Source organism: Cricetulus griseus, assembly GCF_003668045.3.
Source record: "Cricetulus griseus strain 17A/GY chromosome 1 unlocalized genomic scaffold, alternate assembly CriGri-PICRH-1.0 chr1_0, whole genome shotgun sequence".
Taxonomy (NCBI): Eukaryota; Metazoa; Chordata; class Mammalia; order Rodentia; family Cricetidae; genus Cricetulus; species Cricetulus griseus.
The window spans coordinates 31269752-31289478 of record NW_023276806.1 but is presented as its reverse complement, the minus strand read 5'-3'; the positions used below and the strand labels follow the sequence as shown (position 1 = coordinate 31289478).

The window sequence follows — 19727 nt, the reverse complement described above, 5'->3', positions numbered from 1 at the left end:
CAGAGGGAGCACTCTCCAACAGAGCTACATCCCCAGCCCTATATCATGATGTATGGACATATGAGCCCAGATCTATCACAAGTCAAAAGATAATGTACCAAAAACCTAAGGGCTCAGCAGGTAGGGGTGCTTGCTATACAACCTGAGTTTGATCCCTGAAACCATGATTGGGTGAAGAGGACAGATGCTGAAGTGACCTTCACATGCTCATGTGTGCACATTCAGAAATACATATGAGAGGAAGGAAGGGAGGGAGGGAGGGACGGAAGGAAGGAAAGAGGGAAGGAGGGAGGGAAGGAAGAAAAGAAAGGAGGGAAGGAAGGAAAGGAAATTAAGAAAGAGGGAAGGAAGAAAGGAAGTCTTTAAAGAAAGGTTTTCAATGTTGGCACAAAAATCTACCTATCTTCACATCCCCTAAGCCTTTTGAAATAGTTTTGGGTATTCTCAGTTCAGTCAGTAACTGTAAATACTGTCATCAATTCCAGTTGTATATATTTCCTCTAAGTCAATCAAAATTTAATGTGAAGCTGGGCATGGTAGCATATATTCTAGCACTTGAGAGGTGGAGTCAGGGGCAGACAGATCACTGCAATTTCAAGATCAGCCAGGGGTCCATAGCAAGACAAAAAACAAAAGTCAAAGAAATGTACACACATAATCAAAAATAAAACAATAGTGAATTAAACCCCTACATAATCCACTTGGTCCAGTAAACAAGTGATCATTATTATTATTGATTTTTTTGAGACAGGGTTTCTCTGTGGCTTTGGAGGCTGTCCTGGAACTCTTGTAAACCAGGCTGGTCTCCAACTCATAGAGATCCTCCTGCCTCTGCCTCCAAGTGCTGGGACTGCCCAGCAACACACTCCATATTTATACATTCATTCAGATTGGCTACATTTATATTCTTACTAGCTATGTTGATATCAAATAATAAAACTGAGCAATTATAAATGTATATTTTAAATTGTCAAGACTATATTTTTTAAAAAAAATTTTGTATGTATGGGTATTTTGCCTGCATAGATATGTATATCACATACCTGGTGGGATGGATTCCCTGGGACTGTAGTTACAGACAGTTGTGAGCTGCCATGTCAATGCTGGGAATTGAACCTGGGTCCTCTGGAAGAGCAGTCAGTGTTCCTAACCTCTACAGCCCCTTCAAGACTTAGGTTTATACATGTTTTGCATGCACGTATGGACACTATACAGAAGACTGTTACCACTCTTTTAGTATCTGTTTTGTGTTTTGTATATGATGGGGAAAGTACATGCATATAGTAATGGGTTTTCTTATCACATGAGTTCTAGGGACTGAATTTAGGTCAACCACGTAGTTTTTTACCCACTGAACTATCTTGCTAGGTTCCCAGAAACTTTTTAACAAGCTTTTGTTTTTAAAACTGTCTTCATATACAATATAGGTTTCATGGCAAAAACAAAACAAAAAAACCCCTTGCTTTGTCCATTATTATTTTTCAAGTGCTACAGCAACATCTAATTATGCTCTATAGTAAATGTTCAATTCTTTGAGACAGTCTCTATGTTGTCATGGCTCGCCTGGGACTCTGTGATTAGGCTGGCCTAGAACCTAGAGATCCACCTGCCTCTGCTTCCACCACACCCAGTGCTAAATGTTCAATTCTTTATTGGAGTTCCTTCAGTTATATATAGGATGTAACAACTATTTCCGGGTCTTATGTTGCCACAAGCCCATGCATGTATATATTTTACCCCATGGAGGAAAAAGAAGGGACAGGCAACTTGTCAGGGTACTTATATTTGGCAGTGATCAGCTGTTGTTCCTCGGTGACCCTCCCTGTGAGTCACAGAAGTGAAGATGCCTGACCATAGTCCTCACACAATACACAGAAACTGCCACCCTGGAAGCAGTTGGTTGAAGCTAGTGGCAGCAGAAATGGTATATTCCCCCCAAGGAACAGAGACAACTTCCAGGTGATTCTGATGGAGTCTAAGATGCCATTCCTTCATAGCTGCTATAAATAATTGTGAATTTCTGAAAAATGTAAGACTTCAGTATTCCTTAAGGTGGATTCCCAGACTCTCTCCAAGCTCATAGTACCTGGCACATCATCTAACCAAAATAAAAGACCTATTTATGAAAAACAAAGTCAATGATTTTAAAATTCAATATTCTAATAAGAAACAGTTGATACATTCTGTTGTTCAAAGGAAGGGAAGACGAGAAAAAAAGAAATAGAATGGAGTATTTACCACATCTGCTTGTAACCAAACAAAAAGATATGAGAAGGGAAAAGCAATTTAGTTTGCATCTGATATCCAAGCATTTTTATTTTATAATCATGTTGATTTTGTAATTAAAAACAAACTGATAATTTTCAAGACACATTTATTTATGAAATCATTTGAAGTTGATCTGCATAATTTCAACAAGAACTTTATTAAAAAAAAAAAACTGTGACATAATGTATTTGTCTCTAGAAAAGTCGTATTTACACATCAAGGAACAAAGGCTTTTTTTTTTTTAAATGTAGATCTCAGCAGAACAATCCATCACACGGTCCTAGCATTCTAGGAACACTCCAGCAAGGGAATCCAAAGGGAGCTGCCGTCCTTCTCAATCATACTCAGAGAATCGAATATGCTGACTGGCTTGTTGAGTCTTGGCCAGTCTAATCTTCTCAGCTTTGGTGATTAACTATAGAGAAAGAAGAAATCAGTGTCTCAGAAACTCCAAAATGAAAAAACAGTCCCTACTATGAAAGTCTTAGGCTATCAGGCTGAATGACATTTTTAAAAGCTGGGGGTAGAAAGACAAATGAGATCATTATGTTTTGATCAAATCAGTCTACAGAGAACTAACTGGAGATTTTTATAAAATAGATCTTAAATCTTTGAAACCTCTATCACCCTCTAATTACACTGCACAACTCAAAATCTTACAACTGAAATGTCTGTCACTTCTCATTGAAGAGTCACAACTTAGCATTATTTTGTATACCCCCTGGAATTGGTTATTAATTCCTAAGACTAAATGATATGGGATCTTTAATTACCTTGTGATTAAAGATTTACACACAATTTGAGTAAGATGCTTCTCGGCTGGGAATTACTCAGGTTTGCTTTACAAATTGCCTACTGGCTAGGCATGGTACTGCATTCCTATAGTTCCAGCACTCCAAAGGCAGAGGCAGGTAGGATCTCTATGAGTTCAAGGCCAGCCTGAACAACACAGTGGGTTCCTTTCTCAGGAAAACAAATCAAAACAAATTGTTTACTGTGGGGATAATTTCAAGCAGAGTGACATACATGGCAATTCTACACATTTATTTATTATTAGTATTTTGTTTTGTTGAGACAGGGTTTCTTTGTGAAGCCTTGGCTGTCCAGGAACTCCTCTGTAGACCACCAGGCTGGCCTCAAACTCAAAGAATACTAGGATAAAAGGCATATGCCACCATGTCCAGCTTGTTCATTTGTTTTTGAGAGCAAATCTTACCTTGTAGTCCTGTCTGGCCTGGAACTCACTATATGTACTAGGTTGGCCTCTAACTGGGGAGATTTACCCTGAGTGCTTCCATTAAAGGTGTGCACAACCACACCAGGCTTATTTTTTTCACCCTACCTCTTATATTGCACAATTCTTTTTCTTATTTTGTTTCGTTGAGACAGGGCTTCCTCCGTGTAGGCTTGGCTGGCCTGAAACTCACTAGACTATGCTGGCCTTAAATTCCCATGTGGCATTATCACCACACCCAGCTCATGCTACAACTCAAAAAGTTTAAAATTTGCTTTACAAATGAAAAATTAGAATTTCAAATAATGATCTATTAAGACCTGTCTTTATCAAATAAAAACCGCACCATATTACACACACACATACACACACACACACACACACACACACATATTTTTTTTTTAAAAGGAGGTAAAGAGTTTTTGAAACACAGAAGACAATAGATTGAAACATTCCTACAGCAGCTGTTGCTGCTTTTCTGCAGGGGGTCTCTGTAACCCAGGCTAGCCTGAAGGTCACTCACTCTTCTGTCTCCTGAGTAGCTGGGATGACAGGTGCAAACTATTACACCAGCCAGCCAAAAGCTTCCTTAACAGGAAAAAATATTGCTTAGTCTTATTTTTCTCTTAAAAAATATAGGCTCTATAGCTAGGGATGTAGCTGAGCTGGTAGAGTTCTTGTTTAAAATATACAAAGCCGAAGGTTTGATCCCTAAACAGCACATAAGCTTGGGTGGAGGGATCAGCATGCAAATGCAGCACTCAGGTGGTAAGGGCTAGGGGATGAGAACTGCAAGGTGGTTCTCAGCCACACAGTGAGCCTGAGGTAAGCATGAGACACAGAGACTGTGTCTAAATCAACCCATGAATCCAATCTTGGACCATTTCTGATTGAAAGAAGGTCATGGCACAATTAAATTAAACCACTGTTCACATATGGCGGCAGAGAGAGAGCACCGATTCCAGCAAGCTGTCCTGTAACTACCAAAGGCATGCTGTGTGGCACATGCACAGACACATGAAATTTAAAATATAATTCAAAACTTACGGGATATTTAAACAACTGAAGTGAAGAAATAAAAGCTTTATTTTCAGGATGGGAGTGAAAGAGCAGATCCCATGCTCCTCCTAATACTTTGTGTGTTCACCTACATATGCCTAATTTTCACATGTAGTCATCCACCCAGAGTAAACTTACTCTGCATTGATTTACTTTCTACTTTCAGTCCTGATAAACTGAACAGGGCAGGGGGTGAAAACTAACAACTCTGAGGTTAAGTTAGGTGCTATTTCTCCCACTCAAGGTGCATCATTGTGTGGTGTGGAAACGATGAAGTGTCCTATCAGGAAGGAACCATGCCAGAAACACTGGAATTCTGTCTACCACTGTTGTCTATACACTCAATTCCCATTCATTAGCCTTGAATGCCGCACTTCTCAACTCTCTAGTGGATGCAAAAGCTACCTGGTTTGATTTTCTGTGCCACACTGGTAATGTTTATAGGTAAGTTAAGGGAGAATTTGCAGGAATGGGGGCTAACACATTCAGCAAGCTCTGGCAGGTGTTCAGTGGCACAGCACTTACTTAATTTCCAGCACCAGAAAACAACAAGGACAAGTTAGCTGTGGTTCATTTTCTTCTATCAAGCTTCCAACACCATTTATTTTGTGTGGAAGCTCTACTGCATTTCAAGCCATGAAGTCATCTGGTTCCAGCTGTTCCTACCTATATCATGCTAAATGAGTAATTTAGATTTTTGTTGTTCTAGTTTAATTTTATCAAACACTCTGGAAATGCCTATTTCTATGCCTGAGACTAAAATGAATCTTAATAAATTTCTAAAATTAAATAGTGTTATAACTACTAGTTAGGAAAAGTACAGATTATTCAAAGAAAACTCCTCACTACAAGAATAAATATTACAGACCCGATTACAGTTCATTTATCTGTTCTAGATTACTGCCGTTAACATCTGATCATCTCAAACAAGCTTTGAAATCAATACCTCCAAGACTAGATAGAAAGTGCCTTGAGAAAAAAGGGGGCCTTCCCATCTAAGCCAGATCAGGCTCCATTCAAGAAAAAAAATTCACAAAGAGCCAGAGAAGCAAACGTCCCTGTCAATCATCATAAATGTCAAAGGAGCACTGATGAAAAACATACCAAGCCAATAAGCATAGGACATTTGAATCAGGGCTTTCAAAGTTTTTATCAGGTTGTTCTAAGCACCTTGACTGCAGCAATATTTAAAAGAATAATAATTCGTGCTCAAAGAATAAACGCCATTTTTTATAAATGCCATTCTTGGTGAGCAAAAATTATACTATCATAGAAATACAATTGCTGAATGACAGTTTCTTAATTATTTGTTTGCCAATTATTGATTATCAGAAAAACAGTAATTTTAACAACAGGAATTCTCATTGCCAGGGGGAACCTTACATATCAAGTCTCAATCCTTTCTGCAGAAGACAATCTTTTTACAGGCATTACCCCCCAAAAACAAAACAGCTCCAAATCAAGACCGTGTATATTTAACACGCATTACTGTTTCAAAGCACAGAAAAACTCTAAATTACAACTATGCATGCCCCTGAGCAAATGATCTTAATTTCATCTATGTTGAAGCCAGGAGAAATCTGTATTCTTTCTCAATCTGAAACAGTTCTCTGATAGGAAAGCCAAAGTCAATTTATTCTCATTTACCACTGTCAGAAGACGCATTGAACTGCTGCCCTTACCTTCTCCGTGCCTCTTTTCTTTTCCCGAGGTTGATTAAGTTTGGCCTGTCTATCTACCAAAATCTTCTGCCAGTACCTCTGCTCATGATCACCTTAAAAACAAACAAAAGCTCTGACCACCAAGTATAAGGATATATATTCTAATCTCACCAGCAGGACAATGTTTGGGAAGAATTAGCCCAATGCAGAACAAGCAGAACAATTACCCACAATAATAATTGTTTATTTAAAAATCCAATTAGGTTTTACCCGAAAGGACCTCGAGGTTCCAACAGTGCTTCTTTCTGATTTCAGTCTGTGCATTCATTACTGCCTGAGCATCCTCAGGAGTTTTGAACCGGGCATGGCATTCAGTATCTCCTTCTAGCAAATCAACGTAAACAACTTCTGAGAGTGCGGCCAAAATATCCTACATAAGAAAGAAATAAACTTAAGATCAACACCCAATATGTTTCACAATAAATGAATGTACCCACAAAGGTTGTCAAATGTATTATGTCAATAAGGTAATCTGTAGTTGATAGGTAAATATATAAAACACTTCTAACACCCAGAAATACTCTTAAAAAATTTGGAGAGAAACGAGAAGCAATTTAACAATTCATCACAAATTACTTTCCCTTTTCCTCTAGAAAGTCTCTCCTTAAAACATAAACTTACATGGGGATCAGCTAAGGGCAAGATTTGTGGAGTGGAATATAAATGACCCAGGGGGCTACAAGAAAGATTAAAAGGACTTGAGAAGTTTATTTTCACTCACCTATACAATACCATGTTTGACTTAGAGCACACAGAACCATCTTTAAAACATTTTACAATAACAGGAATCCTAGGGTTCTTGGGTAGATTTATTGGCACAACAGCTGACAGCTCTCCATTTTAGATAAAACACCTAAGTAACCCTTTCTAGGCAAGCTGAGGGACCCCACATGGGGACAGTTTTACCTATAACACCCCGCTGTGAAGACTAATTAAGAAGATTCCTGCATTCTTAATCTACTTTTCCCTCTCACAGCAGGTTCCCTACAGAACACAATGCATTTATGCAGGAATGTTACAGTAATCTTAGTTGTCAAATTTCATTCATTAAAGTTAAAGAAATAAATACAATTTCTAACTGGAAGGAAACTCTTTAGACCAGAATTTTCTAGGAACAAAGATCTCAAATCATTGTAACATAGTAACTTTTCAGAGTCACAGAAAAAAGTTGAGGATCTGGAAATATTTCATTTTAGAATAAAAATAGTTTATTTGTTAGCATAACGAAGGATATAGAGGATAAAAGAGATTCGTGAGTTTTTAGAATACAGAAACTAATATTAACTCACCCTTAACACACAATATGCTGTAATATAAGAACACCCTTAGTAAAAAATGTTTGTATTATCTTGTTAATCATATTAATTAGGATACATAGTCTATAGTAAGCTGATGATATTTTAATGTATTCCCTGGTAGCGGTAAGAGTTTTATAACTGATTTTTCAGATAGTTTAGAGAATCCCAGTTCAAAAGATACTTCGTATATATCCACTGGAAAGAAAGTCAGGCTAATCTCCTTATGTAAAATCCATAAATTGACGAATCAGCCTGGGAATCAGTAACCAATGTGTACACATTACAGAAAAAAACAAAAAAACAAAAAAAAATCAAACCAAAAAACAAAACAACCAAAAGCCAAAAAAACCCTTACTTCTTTTCAATTAAAAATGTAATTGGTATAGTTTACAGAAAAAGGAAACAATGTTAATGTTTAGTATTAAATGTCCTAATGTTAAAAAGTAATTAAAAAGTTATAGAACAATTTATATAGTATAAAATAAAGTGCTAGGCTGGGAAGTTGAAACAGGAGGATTGCAGGACTCTACCAAATAATGAGTTAAGACAGCCTGTGCTAAAACAAAAAAACCTGTCCCAGAGAAACAAGAAAAACAGTTATTTGGGAACCTTAGTCCTGATGAATATAAATCCCTAAATATACAGCAGCTGGCTAAAAAAACAAATCAGGAGCATATGGTTACAACTTTCAAATAATCAGCTCTGTGTAAGTATATTATTAAATCTATTTTTAAAAAACAGTGACACCAAATATCTTTTTAAAACTCTTAGACTTGAAAAAACTCAAAGCATTATACCGAACATATTATTTCAACAACTGCAATTTAGAATCACTGCACTGTTCTCTCTCCCCTGAGCTAAAGAGAATCCAGCCATTAGTGACATGGGAAGGAAAGGTGTTCAGACTGTTCCACGTACATCTCATTTCCTGAAGAACTTGCATTTAGATTAAGAGTTACCATGGACTCAAACATTAAGAGTAGTTTATCAGAGGTACAATTCTAACTGGTCTTGTTTTGTTTTTACACAGGCATCATAAACATTACCCTGACTTGTTTCCTGCCAGGTAGAGGCTCTGTGCTCATGATCTTCACAATAACTCCATTCACGAATTGTGGGCCTTGGTTGTTAACCTTCTCCTGGGTGCAGCATTCTGGATGGCTGACTGTGAAAAGGAAAAGGCTACAGATAAAAATTTTCTCACTCCTGACCTTTAACAGAGCAGCACTAGCTACTCTACAACAGCAGGAGTGATTTCTCAGACTTTAAAGAACTTGTGTAATGTTAATATTAATGCATCAAACTGCTCATTTGGAAATTAATAGGAAATAAAATGCATTATTGCCCTGAACCAAAGAATAAAATTCAAATAAAGATAGATGTCAATAGAAATATAAGGATATTCAAAATATACTATTCAAATGTAATAATTTGGGGAATAGGGAGGAGGGACTGGGAAAGGAGAATGGAGGGGAGGCTATGGCTGGGATGTAAAATAAATAAATGAACTACAATAAATAAAAATATTTATAACTAAAAAGCCTTTACTAATGTTACAATCAATAATAATTCTCTAATATGTCCCTGTTCTGGGTTCATCTTCTACTAAAACTGCAGTCTTTATTACTATGCCCAGTCACTCATGAGTAACTTGCTGGTAATGGAGAGTAAGCAGGCTCTTAAAAAGCCTACTGTTTAATATGAACACTTCAATTTTTTTCTTTCTTTAAATTTTTTTTTTTCTGGTAATGGTTCAGTTCAAAACTGGGGAATCCAGTCTATCACTCCTACACCCAGGGTCCACAGTGTAGTATAACACTAAATGCTATGAAAGTGAGCTTCACCTTTTCCATTCTTCACTCCAGACTTGTTGGGCACTGTACAGTCGGTTTCCATTTCTGACTCCAATTTTATTTGAGATATTGTTTTTTTTAGAGAAGCCATACTGGCTTTTTGTAGTGCCAAATACTCTTTTTTCAAATCCATCCATTCAGTCCTGTAAAACAAAAAATTGAACTACTGAAATAGTGACCAGATGACTCATTGAGAAATCTGAAGGTGAATGAAATAGACGTTCATAAAAATTCCCATTTCTTTTAAAAAGGTGCACTCAATTAGTTTTTAGGCTGTAAATCTATCTAGCAAACAAACAAATGAAGTTCCTTTTCATAAATATTCAGGTAAAATGCTTTAATTTCCCAGTTAAGTTCCTGATATGTTTCTAAAATTTTTAATTGTAAAAGCAAAATAAGGCAACTTTGGGGTAAAGTGAGAAACTAAAATTCAAAGATTTGTTAAATTGCTTCCAATTTGAGAGATAACATTCCTTAGGATTTACTTGAATCAAAAGAATTTCTAAGAAGAAAAAAACACCCCATGGTAGCAATTTATTTATTTACATACATTTACCATGTAGATGTCTCTTCAAACAGCCAGGGCTCCTCCAGAGAGAAGCACAATGCATCTCCTGGCTCAGTGGGAGTGCTCATTGTTACCCTAATCTGTGCCATCAAACAAGCAGATAGGAGTTTTTTTTTTTTTTTTTTTTTTTTAAAGAGAAGGGTATCTTGTGGTAATGGTTTTAGCAGTTAACATTGACATCTGTTTACTTCAAAAAAAAAAAAAAAAAAAAATCCAGACCTACCCAGGATCCCCAGGATCTACTTTCCCTGAGAGCTGATGCTGATACATTAAAATAACAAAGGCTCTTGTAATGATTCTCTGAGATAAAGACGCCAAAAGGAATTCAGGAGTTAGGAGTAGTATAAATACAAGTGGTCTAAAGTCACTGTGTTTTACCCTCCAAGCAGAGAAGGAGATTCTTTGGGATCCAGTTCACAAAGGTAATTTGTCATTTAATTTCCTCCTAGGTTACCCTAGCTTTACAAAGAAGTTGCCTTGTGGGTGGGTTCCCTTCAACTTTAACATGGGAGTGCTTTCTGTCTCACTGTAAAAAGAGTAAGTGCTTCCAAGTTTTAGTAGAAGTGAATTCAATGTACACCTTTAGCATTGATAAGCTAACCCGTTGGGAGTCCCTTCTGCTTTAACATGGGGATACCTGCTGTGTTAAATTAAAGTAAGTGCTTCCATGTTTCAGTGGAGGTGTCTCAACCCATTCAGCATTTCCTTAATTTAAAAATGTTACATTTTAAGGACTAGAACTTAGTAAATGTAAAGACTGGGCTCCCCATTACTTAAACGTGGATGTACTTGCTTTGGGATTAAGAAAGTAAGTGCTCCCATGTTTTGGTGATGGTAAGCTTTCCTTTTCCATTCTCAAGCCTTTAAGAGGACTTAACTGATTGCTGCTTAAGGAGCCTCCTTTACTTTAACATGGAGGCACTTGCTGTGACCTTATAAAAATAAGTGCTTTCATGTTTGAGTGTGGTGGCTCCTACTTATCATCTTTATATTGCCAAAGGACCGTAGGCCGTCACTGTTGCTAATATGCAACTCTGTTAAATAGAAATTGGAATTGCACTTTAGCAATGGTGATGGAGTTCTGTCAACTGCTACTGAAAATTGGTACTTACTTGGACAGCACTCTCAACGGTATAACCTCTTCTCCCATTTTATGTCTCTCCTTGTGTTTTTTCTTATGCTTTCTTTTTACTTTTAGGAGTGAGTCACCTTTTCTATCTCCTGTCTCCTTCTCCTCCTCTGTAGAGCAGAATTCTAAGTCTAGAAAAAAGATTTGCCATAAGACAAGTTGTGTGCTTTGCGAAGTACCTAAAATGTTTGCACTGTTTTCAACATGGTACCTCTGCTTTCCTTGGAGATTTCAGAAGCGGCTTGGCTAATGCCATCTTTCTGCGCCCTCTTCTTGGCTTTTGGCCTGGGGGTCTGGCAGTCTTCATCCTCAGCACTGCTTCTTTCCCTTTTCCCTGCTCTAACTTCAGGTAAGACAGACGGCTCAGTCTTCTCCCGTTTTTTCTTCTTCTTTGCAGGTTGCTTTGGAGCTTCAGGAGTTTCTGCTTCAGAGCCCTCAGAGGCAGTCCTTGGTCTCTTGCCTTTACACACACCCATGCCGCTTGTGTCCTCCATATTTAACTCTTTGGCCTGCATACTGTCTTCCTTCTTTATTCTCCCTTTTTTCTTTTTCTTCTTCTTTTTCTCTTCTGTAACAGCAATGTTCAAATAATTTTATATTCTACCAATTCAATATTTACCTCCTAAGAATTAGGTGGGTACTCACCAGCTACTCTTAAGGAAGGGATGGGTTTGTTTTTCACTGTCTTAGGAAATATGCCAGGTTTTCTTGGTGCCTCTTCTGGTGGGTTGTTAAGAAACTGAAATGAAAATTGGAAAAATCATGGCAAACTTATTCATACTAATCTTTTTCTTTTTAATTTTCAGGGTTCTACAGACGTACCTCAATGGCTTTTGCTGCTTGTTCTTTTGTTTCAAACTCCACAAAGGCAAATCCCTTAGGATCCCCAGTAGACTTGTAATGTGGAATACTTATATAAACCACGTTGCCACATTTCCCAAATACTCTTTCAATCCAGCTGTGAGTAACATTCTTGGGAAGTAGCTCCTGTAAAAACCATAAGTGGCATGAACACAGTTTTTAAGCATTTAAATAACTACATTTTATCAATAAATGGAAACTAGAATTAAGTTTGTGTTTTTCTTACCACATACACGGTGCGTTCCTCCTCATCCTTTGGTCTCTCTCCCAAGGGCTTTTTTCTCCGGATTCTGGTCCCTTCTAAGTCCAACTTTTAAAAAAGATAATTGAGTTTTTAAAGTAACAGTTTTGTGTGATAATTTGATTAACTTGTAGTGAAAAAAATTACCTCTACTACAGATGAGCTTTTCAATGCTCTGGCTATTAGCTTCCCATCTGTGGTCAATTTCTTCATTTTGTTGAAAGACACCAGAAGAGAGATGTCCACATCTAGTTGCAAAATGTGGTAGATACTGTTAGCTTTAAAAATTGTGTGTGTGTGTGTTGCTGAGCTTATGATTTTAAGAATCATAATAAAAACAGGCACTGGCCCCATAAACTTGGATGCTTTGGTATTATTGCCTGATAAGGCCTGAGAGTTACTTTAGAGGGAGCAAACTTACATCCATCTCTAGATTTTTCGATTTGCTCTCGAAGAAACCTGTCCTTGTGAAGGTTTGCATCCCCGAACCAGAAGTCCACTTGCTTGGCAATGTCTGCAAGCACCTGTTTAACCCTGGAGCGTTTTTTTTTTTCTTCTTTTCTCTTCTCAGTGCTTTCCTGCATAGTTTTTTGATTTTCAGTTTCCATTCTGTAAAGTAATATAGGAGTTAATATCACCTATTTTTCTGGACAAGAGGGCCTGAGGCCTTAGTTAAGTGTGTGTTTTGCAAGATGCTTCACATGCATTGAGGCACCTGTCTCCTTCCTGAGCCTACTTCCAGCCTTAAAGCAAAAACCAATGTCGGGTGTGTGTGGCTTGGTGGTCCTCTCAGCAGACCATGGTTCAATTCCCAGCACCCACCTGTCTTAAGTTCCAAGGGATTTGATACCTTCGTGGAGGCTAGCAAGTTCATAAGTTGATTCAGGCAGGCCAGCCTGAATACACTCAGCATCCACGTGCAATGGACCTCTTTAAAAGATCCCACCCACTTACGGGGTAAGGGAGGGCAGATAGGACTTTTCCTGTCTCCCTTTTCTCTTCCAGTCCTCTCGGTCTCTTTCCCTTTCTGTTTCTCTTTACATTATTTCCTTACCTCTTTTCTGTTTCCTTCCCCTCCCCCTCTGCTTTCTAATAAAGCTTACTTAAGCTCTGTCTGCCTGGCATGTTTGTCCCCTGCCTCAGTCACCCTCTCCTGCTATGGTTCCCCATGCTTTATCATAACAAAGCTCTTCATGCATCTCACCTAAATCTTAATAAAATATGCATTTTACCAGTCAACTTTTGGCATTTTCAAAGTATAAGCTGGCCAGCCAAGTACCAGTTTTGAAAGCATACAAGTAATAAGGCATCTGCTTGAATGCTGAAGACACAGAATGCAGCTAGCTGCACATCAAAACTAATAACTGGTAAAACAGTGAGGTAAATAATATATAAGCAGAGGCCTCAGATTTCACACCTGCCATTCTAGTGGAACTTTACTATTAGAGCTAATGTCTGCCCAACCCCAGTGCTTCCCTGACATCCCAGTAGCTCTTACATTCAGAAATGCTTTCCTTGTAAATAGTTTCTTCATACGGTTTTAAGAGTTTCCCTTTTCTGATTCCTTCTACTGTGTTTTACCCTCATATAGTGTCTATGACTAGACTCATATCTTGGCCTCTGTTGTTGACTCATTCTTTCTGGGGGTCCTGGCTAATGAGTATTGGGCTATACACCTCACAAAACACAGTTATTAGTTCCCCATTCCAATAGTCAATTGTTCAAACTCCATTTGTTCATTTAGAAGAGTTAACATAATAAAAGAATACTAAAATTTTACCAGATTTTTACCACTTTGACAAATACCAACTACAAAACAAAAAGACCAGAAAGTATTCTCAATTCTTCCTACTGTACACTATCAGTTGTACTAGCACTGCCTTTAAAATACAGCCTGAACATTAACACTTCTCATTCTAAATAAACCACTTGGTCCAAGTTATTATTATGTTTCATTTGAACTATCCAAGATCTTCCTTAATAGTCTAATTGCTTCTATTACTGCTTTCTCTCTCTTTTTTTTAAAAGATTTATTTATTTATTATATATACAGTGTTCTGCCTGTATATATGACTGCACATCAGGAGAGGGCACCAGATCTCATTACAGATGGTTGTGAGCCACCATGTGGTTGCTGGAAATTGAACTCTGGAAGAGCAAGTAGTACTTTTAACCGCTGAGCCATCTCTCAAGTCACCCTACTACTGCTTTCTTATAATCAATTTTTGTACAGGATAATTACTTAAATATGTAAATCAGAACAATTCTTTGTACAAACATTCCCAAAGACTTAGCACATTCAGCACAGAGCCCAAAGACCTTACAGTGGTTTACTAGATCCTATTTAATCTGACCTGGACATACTTCTCCAATGGTTCCTTCTACAACTTTTCAGCAGGCTTATAACATGTTATCCCTAAGTTCCTAAAATATGTTAAAGCCATTTCCATCTCCAGACCTTTGTTCTTTCTGTTGTTGTTGTTTTGTTTTTTTTTTTCAATACACCTATATAGTATAATATTCACCCAGGTCTATGAATGCCACTGTTTCAGAGGCTTTTTTTTTTTTTTTTCATCCAACCTAAAATAGTCCCCTTGATGACAAGCTGTACTATATTTCCAACATTTCTTTCTATGCTCATCACCCTCTGGAATCAACAGCTTTCTTATCTATCTACTCCACTATAATCTAACTATATAGAGGCAGAAGCTTCAACTTGGTTACTACATATTTGTGAAGTAGTTAGATTTATTTAAAAGTACCTGGAGATAGGCATGGTGGTATACACCTAAATCCCAGCCAACATTCATGAGGTACTGGCAAGTGTACCTCTAAATTTGAAGTCAGCCTGGTCTATATAATGAAAATAAGGTATTAAGCATTTCAAATCCTTTTCTAAGGTGGTAAAAATATAGAATACAATGATCACATAGCAGACTCTACTGTTAAGTGTTAATTATAAAGGTCAGACTTCAAACTCTACAGTTCTTTCCCATTAAAGCCCACCATCTAAAGCAGTGATTCTTAACCTGTGGATCAAGACCCCTTCTGGGTCACATATCAGATACTTACATTACAATTCATAAGAGTAGCAAAATTACAGTTAAGAAGTAGCAACAGAATAATTTTATGGTTGGGGGTCACTACAACATGAACTGTATGGAAGGTTCACATCGTTAGGAAGGTTGAGAACCACTAGTGGAATTTATAGCCACACTACTTTATAGCCACCAGTTCTAAAGCAAAGCAGACAGAACAGTAAAAACACAAGAATGTCACAGCTACCAGTCCACTCTCTTAGCCCAGAGGCCCTCCTTTGTGTTTCTCTTAAGATTCCAGTTCAGAGTGATCAAATACACCTTCAATTTGGAACAAGATACAGATTAAACACAAAGCCACACAAACTAGAGAACAATTTAGTCTCCTTACATCAGTCTGAAGAAAACCAGTTATTTACATGGCAACACCTGGGTTACAGAGCCCCCACATCTGTACCCCCATCTGCCTGTCTTTCTCCCTGATGTTGACAGTCTTCCACGTCCTAGGCCAATATGCTACCACTGAACTATTCCTCAGTCCTTGCTATACTCCTAATTCGATTTGTACTTTCCCAAGGTTCTATGGCAATAACATCCCAAAGAAAACATATCCTTTCTTTCCAAAGCCTATTTATCCTCAGTAATGCTAACACCATAACCCACAAAGTTGATCAAGCAAGCTCTGTATGTGTTTGGAGCAAATCTCCTCATCTCTGTGGTCCATAAAATGTGGACACAAATCTGTCTGTATATATAATAGAGTTACTGTGAAGATCAATTAAAGAAAACGCAATTTAAGCACTTAAAATGCAGATGTGGGGAGGTTTGCAAGAGATGGCATAGTGGTTAAGAACACTCATTGCTCATGAGGACTCAGGTTCAGTTTCTAGCACTGACGGCAAAGATCATAACCTTGGCTGGAGAGATGGCTCAGTGGTTAAGAGCACTGAAGGTTCTTCCAGAGGACCTGGGTTCAAGGCCCAGCATCCACATGGCAGCTCACAACTGCCTGTAACTCCAAGATCTGACAAGCTCACACAGACAAACATGCTGGCAAAACACCAATGCAAATAAAATAAAAATAAACAAATTATTAAAAAAAACAAGAACGCCAGGCATTGGTTGGTGTCGAATGCCTTTAACCCCAGTACTCGGGAGGCAGAGGCAGGTGGATCTCTGTAAGTTAGAGGCCAGCTCTGGACTACAGAGCGAGTTCCAGGACAGCCTCCAAAACAATACAGAGAAACCCTGTCTCGAAAAACCAAAACCAAAAAAAGACAAACCTCACAACCTCCTATCACTCTAGTTCTAGGGGATCCAATGCATTTTTTGACCTTTGTGGGCATGTGAAATACATGCATACATTCAGACACACATACATATATAAACTAAAAAATTTCTCAAAACAAAACAAAAACAGCTGCACAACACATGGCCATGTTATTCTTTACCAATTGGTCACTAAATCCTACCGATTTGGTCTTTGAAATGGCTCTCACCCTCATTTAGTGTTTTCCACACTTGCCATTAGAATATGAGGAGTTTAAAACATGATCTAGAAGTCATCTATGCTTTACAGACGTCTGTTTGTCACCTGTTCATAACATTGACATGGTTTGTGAAAGTAATTTCTAAGGTTGCAACATCATAAATATTTAAATATTGTTAAATGGGTGTGGTGACACACAACTTTAATTCTAGCACTCAGGAGGCAGAGGTGGGCAGATGATTGAGTTTCAGTACACCAGAGTTTCACAAAGAAACCCTGTGTGAAAGCACTCCCCCAATGGTCTTGGAACAAAGAATAAAAAAAGAAAAAGTGAAACAATGCCAGTTACTTTATGTACATTGTTCTAAATCTTGACAATCCTACTGAAAGGTTATGTAACTTAGTCAAAGCTAGCTAGGTAAGCAAACATTGATGTTTGACTTTTCCACTGCCTGCCTTTTAGTAGAAGCTTTTACGATCTGTCACTATTCATATCATATTCTGATTCAGGAATTCTTAATCTGAAGTCTATGATGTTTCAGGCAAGTTTCAAGAAATCCTAGGAACCCATGAGACGGTTATAAGATAAATTTAAAAGAAAAGGTAAAACTATGCTTGTACAAATACAAAAATGAATATGGCAAAATTAAGTGCTACATATCCATTTAAAGGAGCAAAGACCAGATCAATATGCAGTAGAAAGTTGAAATGAATGTTAACAGACACTGGTCAGGGAAGTAATTAATTACATCCTCCTGGGGCAAACATGATTTCCCTTTTCTTGCTCTTCTAAAAGTTAAAAAGTTGTAACATTGTTTAAAAACAGTCAATGCGATAGGTAATCTGGAGGCAAACTCTACTAGATACAAACATTTGTTTTTTTCAATTTCAAAGTAGCTTTTTTTGCTTGTTAAAATCATACGCAAAATGGGTACATGCAAAATTTCCAAAGAAACTTGGCCATGACATTTTTCAGGTTATGAACAAAAAGAAGTGTACCCAAAAGATTGAGAACCAAAGTTACAGTCATGGCAAGACTATTCAAAGGTAGCAAAACCACAGTGGCCTGGATCACTGCTCCGAATGAACCTTGTAAATATGCTTTGGAAAACCATCCGATTTCCCACTACGGCCCGGCTTCGAAGGACTACTAAATGTAGTAGTATTCTTGAGGAATTCCAGTCTCGGTGAACTGTCCACTCAGATTTCCCCTTAGCTCCTCATAAACGCACTCAGAACTTACATTCACCGCTTATTGTTAGCTCCTCCTTTAAAACGCATTTCCTAGAGGAGGCTAAAGGTCTTGCAAAAGAAAAGACTGAATTTTAGGATGCAAGTCCTCACTACCGCTGTCCTGGGGAAGCCGAAGCTCTACCGCAACCTGCCCAGCTAGCTAGCGGCCGCAGCTCCACGCAGCAACTGGACTTCCGCACCGACCACCCCCCCACCCCACGCTCCAGAAGCCGGGCGTGCCCCGAACCTGCCGACACTAAGCTCGGCCCGCCCCCTCCGTGCGAACACTGGAACTGCAAGCGCCGCCGGAGGACTGCGCGTGCGCACGGAGAGGCCAAACCAACGGACTGGTGGCGAGGGGGGCGGGGTGGGCCGGACCACAGATGACCGGAGGAGCCCGGACTCAGGAGTTTACGCTTCTCCGGGTCTGCGCGGCCCCACAGGCCATTTGTGACTTACTCTGGTCACGTCCCCAAATCCACGCTCAGCGGCTGCCTTCTTCCACGCTTTCTGTCTCCCGATCCTTCGAGTCGGCGTAAATTTGCGTCATCCGGCGAGCGACGCGCCTCTCTCAGCCCACTGTGGAAGGGTCCGTCCGAGCTGCGGCTCCCGTCGCTGACGTCACGGGCGACGCCTCCCGGGGGCGGGGTCTGGGAGGGAGCAAGGCGGTGGCCGCCCTCCGAGGAGGAATTCCATTGGTGGTTTGCGAACGGCGGCGGCGGCGTCCCTGCTTGATGACGTCACGCCAGTTCGCGGGAGAAATTCGAAAGTGGAATGTGTGTCCCTGAGGAGGTGAAGTGACGGCTTTCTGAAAGGGAGTGAAGGTGGTGGATGGGCCGGGCGACTTGGCACGGTCGGGAGAGCACGGACTCGGACTCGCCTCCACGGAAGCGGCCCACGGGGCGCCGTTAGGATGCCGGGTGAGGCGGTCGCCGTCGAGCCCCAGCCTGGTCGTGGTTGGTTTGGGGGCTGGCAAAGGACCAAGGCTCCTCTGTTATTTAGGGACACCAAGCTCGGCAAGAGAAAGTAATGTTTTTCTCTTAGTTATTTGTACTGGGGGTTTCTTGACCGGATGGTCGCGGTTCGGGCGGCGCTGGGGCGCGAACCTAGGACTTGGTGCTAGCGAGGCGAATGCTCTTGTCACTGAGCTACTGCAGCGGCTTCTCTCATAAAGCAAGGCTATGGCAGGCTTCCCGCTGTCTTCACGGAAAGCTCTCCCTGCTCTCAGCCGAACAGAAGGAAGGTTGCACACACACACACACATCCGATTACTGACGGCTCCCGCCTTATGGCTCACCTCGCCCTCTGGCGCTCCTCCTGTGCCGCGCTGCTTAGGGATCAGGCCTCGGCGCACACTGTTTCCGGTTTGTGAGTCACCATCACTGAAGGGGGCTTGTGAGCCGTTTGTTGAGCTCCAGAACCGGAGCTTTCTAACTTAATAGATGAAGAATAGGACCTAAAATGTGCATGACTGACTAATTCTCGTGTAATGATCAGGTCATGTCCACGGAACCTCTTGAACATATGTGTACTCTTTTGTGTGCTTCTTCGGCACCTATATTCAGTTCGTCATCGAGGGTTTCAGATAACAGGATAGTTCAAGTGGCTGCTGCAACACTGTTCAAAAGATTTTTCTTCCTGGGTGTGGTGGCACATTGCCTGTAATATCCCAGAGTACCAGAGGCCAAGACAGGAGGATTGTGCAACTTGGCCAAATCCTGTTTCAAACAAAAGG

General features: G+C 39.6%; 3 protein-coding genes across 19 annotated transcripts in view; 1 reads left to right on the top strand and 2 right to left on the bottom strand.

Moving 5' to 3' along the window:
- Positions 1-19727, bottom strand: part of Ank2 (ankyrin 2) — an 842037-nt gene that overhangs the window by 584413 nt on the left and 237897 nt on the right. The gene's annotated exons all lie outside the window — the stretch shown is intronic.
- Larp7 (La ribonucleoprotein 7, transcriptional regulator) lies at positions 2358-18589 on the bottom strand. Of its 2 annotated transcripts, none has more exons than XM_027395681.2 (13): positions 18003-18187; positions 12654-12841; positions 12380-12480; positions 12218-12301; positions 11953-12117; positions 11776-11869; positions 11342-11698; positions 11114-11261; positions 9425-9576; positions 8627-8745; positions 6493-6652; positions 6244-6335; positions 2358-2683 (listed from the first exon to the last, which is right to left on the bottom strand). In XM_027395681.2, the coding sequence occupies exons 2-13, from the start codon at positions 12838-12840 to the stop codon at positions 2603-2605; spliced, it is 1740 nt and encodes a 579-aa protein (XP_027251482.1). In that variant the 5' UTR covers position 12841; positions 18003-18187; the 3' UTR covers positions 2358-2602. The 2 variants fall into 2 exon arrangements, with proteins under 2 accessions (XP_027251482.1, XP_027251481.1); XM_027395680.2 differs by lacking the exon at positions 18003-18187 and adding an exon at positions 18452-18589 and having other exon boundaries at positions 2407-2683.
- Zgrf1 (zinc finger GRF-type containing 1) overlaps positions 18700-19727 on the top strand; it is a 56360-nt gene continuing 55332 nt past the window's right edge. For 2 of the 6 annotated variants that reach the window (XM_027395673.2, XM_027395674.2), the window contains exon 1: positions 18754-18912. The gene's annotated coding sequence lies outside the window, so the exon portion shown is untranslated. Of the gene's footprint in view, positions 18913-19727 lie in introns of all 6 variants that reach the window. The other 4 variants (XM_027395670.2, XM_035451882.1, XR_004772120.1 and 1 more) reach the window with 4 other exon arrangements.

What these genes read in the sequence shown, in the direction of transcription:
- Larp7 (XM_027395680.2), bottom strand. Translation starts at nt 12,840, where the DNA reads ATGGAAACTGAAAATCAAAAAACTATGCAGGAAAGCACTGAGAAGAGA. An exon ending in CCGTTGAGAGTGCTGTCCAA is followed by an intron (nt 9,577 to 11,113) that starts GTAAGTACCAAT and finishes TTTGTTTTACAG; the next exon opens with GACTGAATGGATGGATTTGA. An exon ending in TGGAGTGAAGAATGGAAAAG is followed by an intron (nt 8,746 to 9,424) that starts GTGAAGCTCACT and finishes TCCTTTTCACAG; the next exon opens with TCAGCCATCCAGAATGCTGC.